Here is a 15162-nt window from a genome sequence, read left to right as displayed (position 1 = left end):
ACCTATAAAGTCCCTTTGGGCTCAATCTGTGAACCAATTGTGACCTAAGAAATTCTGCTCAAAGAAATTATACAGCTTGTCCAAGGTCATCCAGTCAATTAGTAGCAGAGCCTACTAATTGGGTTACTAGAACCTAAATCTCGTTACTCTTTGTCCATTTTCTTTCTATTACACCTGCAGAATTGAACTTCTTTTACTCCCAGTCTCACTTCCATGAAGTCTCCTGGCTTCCTTGACTTTTTTTATATCTCAGCTAAAATCCTACTTTCTAAAGGAAACCTCTCCTAATCCTTCTTAATTCGAATGCCTTCCCTCTGTTGATTATTTCCAATTTGTCATAAATAGATCAATAACTAAATAGATGATAGTATATAGTTGTATGTTGTCTCCTCCATTAGACTGTGAGCTCCTTAATAATCGAGACCACCCAGATCTCTGTTACGTACTGCCAATGGCACCAAGCTACCAACTCCATAGCACAAGGGAATCACAGGGCAAACCTTGCTGCTAGATTGGTTGCCAGGTCAATTCACCTATTCAACCTAGCCCTGATTCCCTTGCACCCTATTGTGCCCCAAGGTATCTCCCCTTCCTATAATAAGGAGGAGATTGTAAATCTTTAGTGTTAACTAACAACTGCTTAAGCCCATATGTTACTTTGGGCTATTTGGATTCCAGGGTAAGAGTGCTACTCCCTCTTCTCATACTAGAGTTAGAAGAGGAACCTGGGATAATTTTCTTTTCCAGGTCTGGAAAACTGTTTCCTTCACTATTCCTTTTGTTGGGTAATTGAACATGAATCTATGCTTACAAATTTAACTTTGGTAATAGAATAAGTTTCTAGTTCTACTGCATTAGGGTTACAAGAATTGGAAGAGTGCTCAAACTCTCTTGCAAATGTGGTCCTGAATTGAGGCGGAGTCTATATGGTTCAGAACACCTCCTGAAGGTTGAGTTCCAATACAGAGGTTGCCTGGATGGCTGAAACTGTTCACAACTGTTTGCTTTGTCCAGTTTTTCATGGAACTCAGATTTATTCTTTATTAGGGTTCTTGTTGTCCTTTGATCTGTTTGCTAATTATTTGTGTCTTGTGTTGTGCTTCTTGCATTTGTAACTCTGGTTCCTAGATCTCCCTAAATTTATAACCCCCATCCCCACCCCACCCCTGCCCCATGGGCCCCTACGTTGACCCCACTCAGCAGGAAAGAATAACAGAAAAGATGATACTAGTCCTTTCTCCTGGGGTATATTAAAAGGGGGGAATGTTGTAGGAGGCAAAAAGAGGTTAACAGAAAAACCTAAGGTCCAAGCTCTAATTCAGATATTAGCTCTAAAAGGGACTCAGACCCCAGTTAATGGATAACTTCTTCATTAATATAAGTTAGGGCCTAGCTTCTTGTGTACTCACAGTAATTAGTATCTTTAACAACAACATAAAGGGGCAGGTCATATAACAATGATACACTGACAGGCTATAGAAAATCAAACTAGAAATAAATGAAAAATGAAGATGTTTTGAAACTAAGCATGGGAATCAGAAAGTGACATGCACAGAAAAGGCCAAATTCACCTTATGACACATAAACCCCAAAAACACACTTCCACAGAAAAAAGTACCTTAAGCCCCCAGGAACTCCAAATTAGGATAAACCCTCCCCTGTACCTCCCTAAAGTGGAGATTATTATAATGAGATTGATAATCCATACTATAATTATAACTGTCTTTTCTTTCACTATTTGAGAGATACCTTTCTTCTTTTCTGGGTTTCTCCCTGTATTCACTTACATTATTGCAATAAAACTTGGTAAACTGAAAAAAAAAAAGAATAGAGACTACCTTTTGTCTTTCTTTGTATCTCTAATGATTAGCATAGTGCCTTATACATAGTCGGTATTCAATAAATGTTTTGAGGCAACAAGGTGACATGAAAGTTAGTGCACTGGGCCTGGAGTCAGGAAGATTTGAGTTCAAATCCAGTCTCAGACACTTAGCTTGAGCAGTTACTTAACCACTGCTTACCTCAGTTTCCTTAACTATCAAAAGGAGATAACAATGGCACCTACTTCCTAGGTTTGTTGTGAGGATCAAATAAGATAATATTTGTAAAGTGCTTAAGACAGTGCCTGGAACATAATATGTTCCATATAAGTGCTAGTTATCATTAATATTAAAATTATTACTAATTGCTTATTATTATCAAATAAACAAGGCAGTTTAGTGGATAGATCACTGGGTCTAGAGTCATCAAGACCTGAATTCAAATCTGGTTAAGACACCTACTAGCTGTGTAATTCTGGGCAATTCATTTAAACTCTGTTTGCTTTTATCTTCTGGAAAAGAAAATGGCAACCACTTCATCATCTTTACCAAGAAAACTCCATGGACAGTATTGGCATGCTATAGTACACAGGGTCACAAAGAGTCAAACGTGACTGAACAACAACATCAGATAAGCCTCAGCAGACTCTAGTCACTACTTTCTCTCAAAAACCTTTTTCTTCTCTTAAAAGTTCTTCATCTTTTCCAGTTCATTGGCTTAGCATCAAACTGTAAATATGATTACAGATTTATTTGGCTGTGTACTAACATTTTAAGGCTTTAATAATTTGTGTTTAGAGAATGGTTTATTTTGTTTTATCTTTAGTTTTCAACTCTTCTTTCAGGAAATTGCCAGTTCCTTTAGGTTAGAGGGAGGTATCTTTTATTTCCAATGCAGTCCAATACAATTCAACAAAACATTTATTACATATCTATTATTTGTGATGTATTGTGCTCCATTCTAAGTGTGCAAAGGAAAAAGGAAAAAATATTTCTTGCCTTCAATAATCTTATATTCTACTGAATGTCATTTCTAACTCTGAATACTTTAGTAGATTGTAGATCTATAGTATATTGTGAATAATTGAGGCATATTATCAATTGACTGCTTTCTCAATTACGAAAAAAAACCCAGGAGGCTACTTTCCAATCTCAAGCTGATATCACTCTTCACTTGTTACATATATCATTCATCCATAGTTGTGTCTCATTGGCAGGGTCTACAACTGGGAACACATGAACTGGAAGAGATGGGAGCCACATTTTGCCTGGGCCTTCTCCTTCTGCAGCTCAAATCATTAACCTGTAGTTCTCAGTTCATGACACGAGCCTCTGCCCTACTAGATGCCAGAAAGGATATTCTGGGCTACCAGCTTCACAGGTAAGCATTCAGGACTATTGGGGAAATTGAACCAATTGTATGTCTATAACAGATTATCTCTGTAAATGAGAGAGGGTTACTTTGGAATTAAGAGGATTCAGTGATCTTTGGAAATAATGAAAGTCCTGAATTTGGTTTTCTAATGACAATGCATGTAGTGACCATCTAAGGGGGTCCTCCACTTTGGAGCCCTTTAAGGAGATCTGGGTACAGAATTTTAGGAAATTTATTCTATTTCACGTATGCCCTGGTACTTGGAGAATTGGAGAAAGATTAGTTTATTTGTTTATCTACACACATTTAATTTTTATTTATAGTTATTTGCATACATATTTTACTGTTTTTACTGTATCTTTTTTTTTCCTCCCTTGTGTCTTCATCAGTGTCTAGCACAGTGTTTAGCACCTTGTAGGAGTTTAATCATTGTTTGTCTAATGGTGGTTGGAAACAAAAGATGTAAGGGGAAAGGTTGGGATTTCACTCTCTTCTGTATGTTTTTATGCTCAATTTTTTATTCTTTTTTTTACATACACATTTTATCTCCAGCCATTGTGTAAGCTCTGTGAGGGCAGAGACTGGCTTTATTAGTTTTGTGTCTGCTTTAATTCTTGGTTCCGTGAGGAAGGGAGAAAAGCAGCTAAGGAGCTAGGGGAAGATCTTTAAACAGGAAGCTTAAAGAGTCTGATGTGAGTGTGTGTGTTAAATACAGGGCGGATGTGGTGACTAAGGTCATTTGGCAGGGAAGGGGGGTGTATAGTGAAAATAACAATCTTGCTAGAAAATGTATAAATAATATAATTGTGCTTTATCCTGTGTTTCGCTTGCATGTATATAATTGTTCACAACTACACTAGACTATCAGTGCCTTCAGAGTAGGGAATGTCTTTTGCCTTTCTTTTTATCCTCAGCATTTAGCACAGTGCCTGGCAGTAGTGGATGCTTAATAAATATTTATTGACTGTGTACCCCATATCCTAGAGTGAAGATAAAATTAAACAATAATTTCTCATATGAATACTTAGGGATAGGGATGTGTGGGTAGGAGGGCTTAGTCTCAGCCTCCTTTTGACTCAATTTGAGTTGCCCAGCTGAGGCTTCCTCTCCAAAGAGATTTGTCAGCAAATAACTAGCCAAACTTACAAATATTGAATGGTGTAAATTCAACCTGCTTCATATGTGGCTGGTTTCTTCTATACCTAATTACTTTAATTCCCTGATTAGCTCATTGAACACATCTTAATTTAGAACACAGGTTATGGAGAAAACCAAAAGGCAGGTCCTTCTACTCCCTAGGGACATGTCTGTCCATTTCTTTTTTTTTTTCTAATATTGAGCCCAACTCTCTTCTCATGTTTTCTTCACCCCCTTCTATGGCTGGGCATGTTTGGCATTACTGTGGAGTGTCAGCCTTTCCCTTTGACAGCAAACATTTCCACCTGTCAGCCCTTATATCTTAACTTGTCTCTTCCTTTCTTCCTTCCCCAAGTCGTCTCGGCTCCATGCATTCCCTCGTTGTTTTCTTCCTTGTTGCTCAGCGAGGAAAGATTGAACAGGCTTGGCACTGCTGCCTATAGTAGAATTGATTGTGCCCAATGCAGTGAGGATCAGTTGCCTGTAAAGTGGAACAAGAGAAATCTATCAAGGTAGCCCAGTTTCTAACATGAATCTGAAAAATAAAGTGTCAAAGACCAAGTAAGATGGCTAGAACATGAAGAAGATGATATATATCAGAATATATATATATCAGAAGATGATAGAATGAGCTCACTCATTCTAATCAGTGCCTAATAGATGGTATGTACTTAATGAGTGGGTATTCACCTTGTTGAATTGAATCAATCTCAGAGCCTCACAGTTAGAGGCTAAAGAGGAAGGGAAAATTCCATGAATTAGAATGAGCACATAAGGTAGGGGAGAACTGTCTGTCTGATTTTTCTAAATGTTTGCATCATAAAATATTTTCACATAAGCTTCAAGTCAAATGACAAGAAGCAGAATCAGAGCTTTAGCACAAGGTGCCCTTGGGACCTGGAGGCCACCTGGCAATAAAGAAAACTACATGCAAATATGGCTGACCCTGAACATGTTCTGGTTAGTGACCTCTTTCCATCTACTACAAGGGGGAGTCATTTCTCAGGCATCAGACTGAAACCGAGAATAAGCTGTTTTGGGCTTTCTCTTGTTTCTAAGCAACACACTATTTCTCCTTTTAAGTCAGATGAAAGAGTAACTGAGGAACTATCCCCAGGATATTTCATTACCATTAGGGTCCGCACTCAAATGGCCAATAACTGAGCTGGAAAGATTCTGTCATGTTCTGCAGTACATTTCTCAATGGACTTGCAGGAAAAGACCCCTGATACATAACCACCTGCATGTCTCTCACTTGAAGTTTAGCTTCTCACTATTTTTAGATTTCCCACCATTGCTCAGGAAAAAAATCACTTCTGTAAAGTAGAACATGTTGTCCAAATAGACCTTCCTTCGTATTTAACCTGAAAGAGGGCCTAGGGTACAATTGTTGAAGTATCCAAGCTAGCTCAGACCTCTGAGGAATCTGCTGGGAAGATAAAGTGCTGCTCTACACTTTGGACATCATGTTTTTTGACAATAGGTTTCATGCCTCATTTGCCATAAAAGCGATTAGAGTTTAGTCAACACTTACAGAGTTACTTCCCATTTGTCATGCCCAGAAAAGGGATAGCAATCATGGTTATTTACTAACAGACTAGCTTAAAATGAAACACACACAAGATCCCTCCCCCTTCTAACCCTTTCCTCTCTACTTGAGTGTCCCTCACCTAAGGATTTTTTCCAAATGTAAGAGGTATTTTCCTCTCTTCCATTTCTATTCCTCATTTCGCCCCCAGAAGTAATATTAATAGTATTAATATTAATAGTAGGAATGTAAAACTACTCTCTAACAGGTACTGTTATCTATTGTGATAAGCTTTTTCCAAAGTCATTTAGTATTTTTTGTCAAGTCAGCCATAGTTCATCTTGATATTTCTTCCTCCATTGCTTTTTGCTCCTCTCCAGTTGAGATCTTTAACTGGCTTTTGATGCCCTGAAGAAACTCACTTCCTTTAAAACAACAAAAAGCCAAGAAATTTGCAGTCACACCTCAATAATCTCAAACTTTCAAGGGTTTTCACCCAATTTCAATTATCATCCCTTCATTTCGTCCTGCGATTCTCTTAGCATCTAAGTGCAGCCATTGCTTTTCTAGTCTTTAATGTGATTGGACACCAAGAATGACAAAAAAAAATACCTCTATACACAATATTAATTTTTCAGGAGAAGCTCAGACTCTATTTAAATCAGGAGAGAAGGATACCCAGATACTCTTACAGCTTATGCTCTTGGATTGTAAAAGTTATTATCAAGACCAATGTCTTGATAATAGTTAATTCGTATGCTTAAGAAGATGTCAGCCCAGTTTCTTCTCAGTGTTCAAGGGAGGAAAGTTTTCCCCAAATCCTATATTGAATTTTCCCCAGATATGGACTCTCCAGTGAATTTACCAAAACAGTCAGCTTCAAAAGCATAGTTGTATTTGCAATCTTTTTTCCTGATCCTTAGAGCTCAATTTATATTTCTATCTAAACATAAGAATCTGGAGTTCTTTGTCTCACTGATTAAGACCCCTTGCCTTTTCTTAAGGTTATAGAATTATCTTACAACCTCCCCCCAAGCAGCCTGTGAGAACTCTTACAGCAAGTCTACCTTATTTGACTATACTTATGCTGGAGGAAAGCAGTGCATTTTTATCAGCGACCTCTTAGTTTCTTGGCTTTTTCCTGGGGAGTGAGAATATACACCCCAGTGATTGAGGGGATGAACAAGGAATACCTTGTAAAGCAGGATTGTACATGAAGACTCTTCTCTGATGTACACAAAGGTTGTGCTGTAGTATTAATAATTAGTAACTCTTCAACAAGATTGTATAAGAAACTTTGAGTATGAGGAATTGAAAGTATTCATGTAAATCCAAGGGTTCAAGATATTTTTAAGCTTTAAAGCATATACTTTTCTAAACCACTACCATCTGTCATTGGCTATGAGATTTCTCATTTCTTTCTTCTTCAACCCTGCCTTGATTCAAATTTTGAACCCCAATATTATTCTGTGAACATTGTACCTGACTAGGATCCCTCTATCTTTTATCAGGAAAAATAAAATTGAAACCTACTTTGAACCTGCTGCTTCTTTTGTTATCATTCAAGATAAATTGATCATCTATATATAGCTGTGCTTCTATAATTAATTCCTGCTCAGGAAGATGATAGTCCAAACAAGAAAACATACAGGATACAAATTGGAAGGAAACAAAAATGATATTCTCATTACTGACATATACATTGTAATTTGGTATTTACAAAGTGTTTTTTTTTTTTACAAATGACAACCCAAGAATAACTTAATGTAACTCCCATTATATAAGTGGTCTAAGAAAAGAGCAAGAAGTTGTAGTGACTTGCTCAGTTAGGTTAGCTGACTTACCTAGTGTTACATATAAGTCTAGCAGTCAGGGTTAAGATTAGAACTCATGGCCCATTAAGCCTATGATTTCCTGTCCTAGGCTCAGGTCTACTGAATCACTTGTCCTCTTGTGGCTAATTTTATCTATTTAGAAAGCCAGACATACAGAAAGATATCTGGCTTCTTCCAGTTAAAAATGCTTTCAAATATGGATTATATTCTTTCTTCCTTCTCTACAAATAGCAACTTCTTGACTTAATTTTCCAAAAATTTAAGGCCAGTGAAAACCTTTGAGATTTGCCCAAACAGGAGAGAAGTACTTAATGAATGCACTTAATATTTAGGCAAGCTTCAAATAGCTTTCCTCAGGCAGCCTAGGGAAATTCAGCAGCTTTTCATTAATTTTCAGAATGCCATCTTTTTCTCTCTGTTTTTGTTTGATTCTGTTGGCTTTCATATTATTAAGTAGCCTGTAAGATTGCTGACCCCAGTGACCATTATCAAACTCTAGAGCCAGACCTCCTGCAGGAGGGTTCAAAGCCTAAGTACCTTCCAGAGAAGTAATTAATTTATCAAACATGTTACAAAATAAAAGCAGAAAAGAGAGAGAGAAAGCAAAAGTTAAAAGCAGGGAAATTCAAACCAAGAACCATCACTAGCTTGATGGTGCTTCATAAGTTTATACAAATATTCTATTTGTACAGTAACTAGTTAGAGAATGGCCAATGGGCTAAATCACAAAATGGAAACTTCAATGGAGTCATTTGCTTTAATATTTTCTATTAGAAGATTTAGCAATAGAAAGACGTTTTGAGTTGGAATAGTTTAATCTCCTCAATTTATAGCTGAGGAAAATGAAGCCTAAAGATGTGACAAGGTCACAAAGATATTAAGAACCACCCATAGCATTCAAATATGCATCTTCTGATGTCAAATGAACTTAGATTTTCTTATTCTTTGCTAGATAAGCCTGGCCAAAAATCCAACCTCAGTCAACTCTTCTAGGTTCTTTCTCTAATCAGGGAATAAGACATATATTCGGTGAATGGTAGACTCTTGACCAAATAAATTCGATGTGTTTGGTAGGTTTTTCCTATTTGACCTGATTGTGGCCAAAAAGGAATTGGGGATTCTTCATGGTGATCACACTTGTCTCACACACTATGGTAATATGATTCCAGGATGAGGCATGACAATCAGAAGCAAGAACATAGAAACAGAGGTTTTATGTTGATAAATGGTAGTGATGGTGATGTCATTAGCTGACATAGGATCTAGGGACAGAGACAGATTCAAGAGTCAGCAAAATAAAAATGAGACAGGAAAAAGGAAGTTTTAACAGTTGGGAAAAGAACTTGTTGAAATATGTTATATTCAGAGACCTGGCATTCCTTTAGGCTGGAGTACTCAGTACTCTTACCATCCTGCCCTATCTCCCACATTCTTCCCCATTTTTTATTTTGTGGGGCAATGAGAGTTAAGTGACTTGCCCAGAGTCACACAACTAGTAAGTGTCAAAGGTCTGAGACTAGATTTGAACTCAGGTCCTCCTGAATCCAGGGCCAGTGATTTATCCATTGCTCCACCTAGCTCCCTGATAGCTATACCTGATGCCACATTCTTATTAGCTCTAATTGGCTACCAGTGTTGGAATATCTGGTTTACTTCAGTTCCTTCTGAATGGGGGGAGAAATGTTTTGCAAAGTTTCCATCCTTGAGAATTCTCAGAGCTTTTTATCTCATCCTAGAAGAGCATGGAATCCAGGTTACAAGGTCTCATTTAAAGTGTCTTGTTTAATCTAGGCTCGACCTAGAAAACAGAATCTGAAAATCTTCCATGGTACTGGATAAAGTCTTTAGTGTAACAGCATAGGATGAACACAACGTAAGGTAGTTTGTAAAAGGAAACTAGAATTTAGGACAATAGAGAACCAGAGGTCAAAAACATGTTTGTATGTTATAGTGATGTTTTTGCAGTAATAAAAGAATAGCACTGAGTATCAGAAGACCTTTAACAGAATTCTGAACAAAGAAGTACTGGGCCTTGAGTATAATAGATATAACAAAAGTAATCATCAGAAGCTAGCATTCAGAACCCCAGGATGGACTATTACTTAGTTCTGGAAACCACTTTATGCTATCTACTTGCATAAGAGTGACTGGCACATGCCAAATCCTTAATAAATATTTGATTTAGACCCGACATTTTTTCTTCTTTTCTAGCTCTCTGGTCTTACAACAATTGACTTCTGTTTTCTGGTCTTCAAATTCTTTATAACATTATCTAGCTAGACACAATGACTCCAAGTCCTCTTCTAGATATTGATGCTATTATCTGCAGTGATTCACTTAAAAAGAATATCTTATTTCAGTATAGTATGGTAGTCCAGGTTTCAAGAAGATTTCATTTTTCATCAATGTTGAGAACTAAATAGCATAACATTGATGGACAATTGAATGACTGTCAACACGTTTAGCTATTCTGTCTTTCCAGTGCTCAGATGCTAATCGCAGAAGACAAATAATGCATAGAGAAACAGGAAGGCATTAAAAATTAAGGTGAAGGGCAGCTAGGAGGCACAGTGGATAAAACACTGGCCCTGGATTCAGGAGGACCTGAGTTCAAATCCAGCCTAAGACACTTGACACATACTAGCTGTGTGACCATGGGCAAGTCACTTAACCCCCATTGCCTGCAAAAAATAAATTAAGGTGAAAAAGGGAGTTTAGGAGTGAAGTTCAATGGTAAGAACTAACCTGGAAAGGGAAAAGGATGCTGAACATTGGCAACCTTTGAAGGAAAAATTAAGAAGCAGGATAGCATGTAAAACATCTCTGACACTGAAGCCATGTAATATTCTGGAAACTTCTAAGAACAATTGTGATATGACTAACAACATTTCTTAAACCCTCTAAGGTAATTGCCTGCCAGAATATAACTGAAAAGTGATTTCAGTTTCCTGACACTTCTCCTTTCCAGAACATCCTATTCCCCCCACAACTTTTTAAAATGGAAGATGTGGAGGATGAGATGCTTTGTTAAGATGGGTAATGAGGGATAACCTTAGTACTTAGGGGTACTTAAGCATACTTAAGGGTACTTAAGCATACTTAAGGGTACTTAAGGGTACTTAAGCATATTAAGGGTACTTTGGGGTACTTAAGGGTACTTATACATACTTAAGCGTACTTAGAGGTACTTAAGCTTACTTAAGGGTACTTAGGGGTGCTTAAGCATACTTAAGGGCACATAGGGGTACTTAAGCATACTTAAGGGTACTTAAGCATACTTAAGGGTACATAAGCATACTTATAGTTGCTTAAGGGTACTTAAGCATACTTAAGGGTACTTAAGCATACTTAAGGGTGCTTAGGAGTACTTAAGCATACTTAAGGGTACTTAGGGGGTACTTAAGGGTACTTAAGCATACTTAAGGGAACATACATATATATAATATATATACTTATATATAAGCACTTACTTATATTTATACTTATATACTTATATATATGAGTACTTATATATACTTAAGGGTACTTAGGGGGCACTTAAGAGTACTTAAGCATACTTAAGGGTACTTAGGGGTACTTTGGGGTACTTAAGCATACTTAAGGGTACTTAAGCATTCTTATGGGTACTTAGGGGTACTTAGGGGGTACTTAAGCATACTTAAGGGTACTTATGCGTACTTAAGGGTACTTAAGGGTACTTAAGCATACTTAAGCTTACTTAAGGGTACTTAAGCATACTTAAGGGTACTTATGGGTACTTAAGGGCACTTAAGCATACTTAAGGGTACTTGAGGGTACTTAGGGGTACTTAAGGGTACTTAAGCATACTTAAGGTTACTTATGGGTACTTATGGGTACTTAAGGATACTTAAGGGCACTTAAGCATACTTAAGGGTACTTAAGGGTACTTAAGGGTACTTGAGGGTACTTAGGGGTACTTAAGGGTACTTAAGCATACTTAAGGTTACTTATGGGTACTTAGGAGTACTTAAGCATACTTAAGGGTACTTATGGGTACTTAAGCATACTTAAGGGTACTTAGGGGGTACTTAAACATACTTAAGGATACATATGTATATATGCTTATATATGAGTATACTTATATACTTATATACTTGTATATAAGCACTTACTTATATTTATACTTATATACTTATATATGAGTACTTATATATACTTAAGGGTACTTGGGGGCACTTAAGAGTACTTAAGCATACTTAAGGGTACTTAAGCATACTTAAGGGTACTTAAATATGCTTATGGGTACTTAAGGGTACTTAGGGGTACTTATGGGTACTTAAGCATACTTAAGGGTACTTAGGCATACTTTAGGGTACTTATGGATACTTAAGCATACTTAAGGGTGCTTAAGGGTACTTAGGGGGTACTTAAGGGTACTTAAGCATACTTAAGGGTGCTTAAGCATACTTAAGGGTACTTAAGCATACTTATGGGTACTTAAGGGTACTTAAGCGTACTTAAGGGTACTTAGGGGTACTTATGGGTACTTAAGCATACTTAAGGGTACTTAGGCATACTTTAGGTTACTTATGGATACTTAAGCATACTTAAGGGTACTTAAGGGTACTTAGGAGTACTTAAGCATACTTAAGGGTACTTATGGGTGCTTAAGCATACTTAAGGGTACTTAAGCATACTTATGGGTACTTAAGGGTACTTAAGCGTACTTAAGGGTACTTAAACATGCTTATGGGTACTTAAGGGTACTTAAGCGTACTTAAGGGTACTTAGGGGTACTTATGGGTACTTAAGCATACTTAAGGGTACTTAGGGGTACTTAATGGTACTTAGGGGGTACTTAAGGGTACTTAAGCATACTTAAGGGTGCTTAAGCATACTTAAGGGTACTTAAGCATACTTATGGGTACTTAAGCGTACTTAAGGGTACTTAGGGGTACTTAGGGGTACTTATGGGTACTTAAGCATACTTAAGGGTACTTAGGCATACTTAAGGGTACTTAGGCATACTTAAGGGTACTTATGGGTACTTATGGGTACTTATGGGTACTTATGGGAACTTAGGGGTACTTAAGGGTACTTAGGGGTACTTAAGCATACTTAAGCATACTTAAGGGTACTTATGGGTACTTAAGCATACTTAAGGGTACTTAAACATGCTTTGGGGTACTTAAGGGTACTTAAGCGTACTTAAGGGTACTTAGGGGTACTTATAGGTACTTAAGGGTACTTAAGGGTACTTGAGGGTACTTAAGCATACTTAAGGGTACTTAGGGGGTACTTAAGCATACTTAAGGATACTTAAGGGTACTTAAGCATACTTATGGGTACTTAAGGGTACTTAGGAGTACTTAAGCATACTTAAGGGTACTTAGGGGTACTTAGGCATACTTAAGGGTACTTATGGATACTTAAGCATACTTAAGGGTGCTTAAGGGTACTTAGGGGGTACTTAAGGGTACTTAAGCATACTTAAGCATACTTAGGGTACTTAAGCATGCTTAAGGGTACTTAAGGGTACTTAAGAGTACTTAAGTGTGCTAATGGGTACTTAAGCATACTTAAGGATACATATGTATATATGCTTATATATAAGTATACTTATATACTTATATACTTATATATAAGAACTTACTTATATTTATACTTATATACTTATATATATATGAGTACTTATATATACTTAAGGGTACTTGGGGGCATTTAAGAGTACTTAAGCGTACTTAAGGGTACTTTGGGGTACTTAAGCATACTTAAGGGTACTTAGGCATACTTAAGGTTACTTAAGGGTACTTAAGCATATTTAAGGGTACTTAAGGGTACTTAGGAGTACTTAAGCATACTTAAGGGTACTTAAACATGCTTATGGGTACTTAAGGGTACTTAAGCGTACTTAAGGGTACTTAGGGGTACTTAAGGGTACTTAGGGGTACTTAAGGGTACTTAAGCATACTTAAGGGTGCTTAAGCATACTTAAGGGTACTTAAGCATACTTATGGGTACTTAAGCGTACTTAAGGGTACTTAGGGGTACTTAGGGGTACTTATGGGTACTTAAGCATACTTAAGGGTACTTAGGCATACTTAAGGGTACTTATGGATACTTAAGCATACTTAAGGGTGCTTAAGGGTACTTAGGGGGTACTTAAGGGTACTTAAGCATACTTAAGGGTGCTTAAGCATACTTAAGGGTACTTAAGCATACTTATGGGTACTTAAGGGTACTTAAGCATACTTAAGGGTGCTTAAGCATACTTAAGGGTACTTAAGGGTACTTATGGATACTTAAGCATACTTAAGCGTACTTAAGGGTACTTAAGGGTACTTAGGGGTACTTATGGGTACTTAAGCATACTTAAGGGTACTTATGGGTACTTATGGGTACTTAAGGGTACTTAAGGGTACTTGAGGGTACTTAAGCATACTTAAGGGTACTTAAGCATACTTATGGGTACTTAAGGGTACTTAGGATTACTTAAGGGTACTTAAGGGTACTTGAGGGTACTTAAGCATACTTATGGGTACTTAAGGGTACTTAAGCATACTTATGGGTACTTAAGGGTACTTAGGAGTACTTAAGCATACTTAAGGGTACTTAGGGGTACTTAGGCATACTTAAGGGTACTTATGGATACTTAAGCATACTTAAGGGTGCTTAAGGGTACTTAGGGGGTACTTAAGGGTACTTAAGCATACTTAAGGGTGCTTAAGCATACTTAAGGGTACTTAAGCATACTTAAGGGTACTTAAGGGTGCTTAAGGGTATTTAAGTGTACTTAAGCATACTTAAGCATACTTAGTGGTACTTAAGCATACTTAAGGGTACTTAAGCATACTTAAGGGTACTTAAGGGTGCTTAAGTGTACTTAGGAGTACTTAAGTGTGCTAATGGGTACTTAAGGGTACTTAAGCATACTTAAGGATACATATGTATATATGCTTATATATAAGTATACTTATATACTTATATATAAGCACTTACTTATATTTATACTTATATACTTATATATATATATGAGTACTTATATATACTTAAGGGTACTTGGGGGCACTTAAGAGTACTTAAGCATACTTAAGGTACTTAGGGGTACTTATGGGTACTTAAGCATACTTAAGTGTACTTAAACATACTTAAGGGTACTTAAGTGTACTTAAGGGTACTTAGGGATACTTATGGGTACTTAAGCATGCTTAAGGGTACTTAGGCATACTTAAGGGTACTTATGGGTACTTAAGGGTACTTAAGGGTACTTAAGGGTACTTGAGGGTACTTAAGCATACTTAAGTGTACTTAGGGGTACTTATGGGTACTTAAGCATGCTTATGGGTACTTAAGTGTACTTAGGAGTACTTAAGCATACTTAAGGGTACTTAGGGGTGCTTAAGCATACTTAAGGGTACTTAAGCATACTTAAGGGTACTTATGGGTCCTTAAGCACTCTTAAGGGCACTTAAGGGTACTTAAGCATACTTAATGGTACTTATGGGT

At 37.1% G+C, this 15162-nt stretch overlaps 1 protein-coding gene across 1 annotated transcript in view; it reads left to right on the top strand.

Annotated features, from left to right (window-relative positions):
* The window catches only part of AGBL1 (AGBL carboxypeptidase 1), a 922430-nt gene that overhangs the window by 636486 nt on the left and 270782 nt on the right, over positions 1-15162 (top strand). The window contains 1 exon segment of the mRNA XM_043981214.1: positions 3038-3201. Coding sequence (XP_043837149.1) covers positions 3038-3201 — 164 coding nt within the window.

Source organism: Dromiciops gliroides, chromosome 2 (genome assembly GCF_019393635.1).
Source record: "Dromiciops gliroides isolate mDroGli1 chromosome 2, mDroGli1.pri, whole genome shotgun sequence".
Taxonomy (NCBI): Eukaryota; Metazoa; Chordata; class Mammalia; order Microbiotheria; family Microbiotheriidae; genus Dromiciops; species Dromiciops gliroides.
Note: the sequence above shows the minus strand (reverse complement) of the source record. Positions and strands in the feature narration are given on the sequence as shown.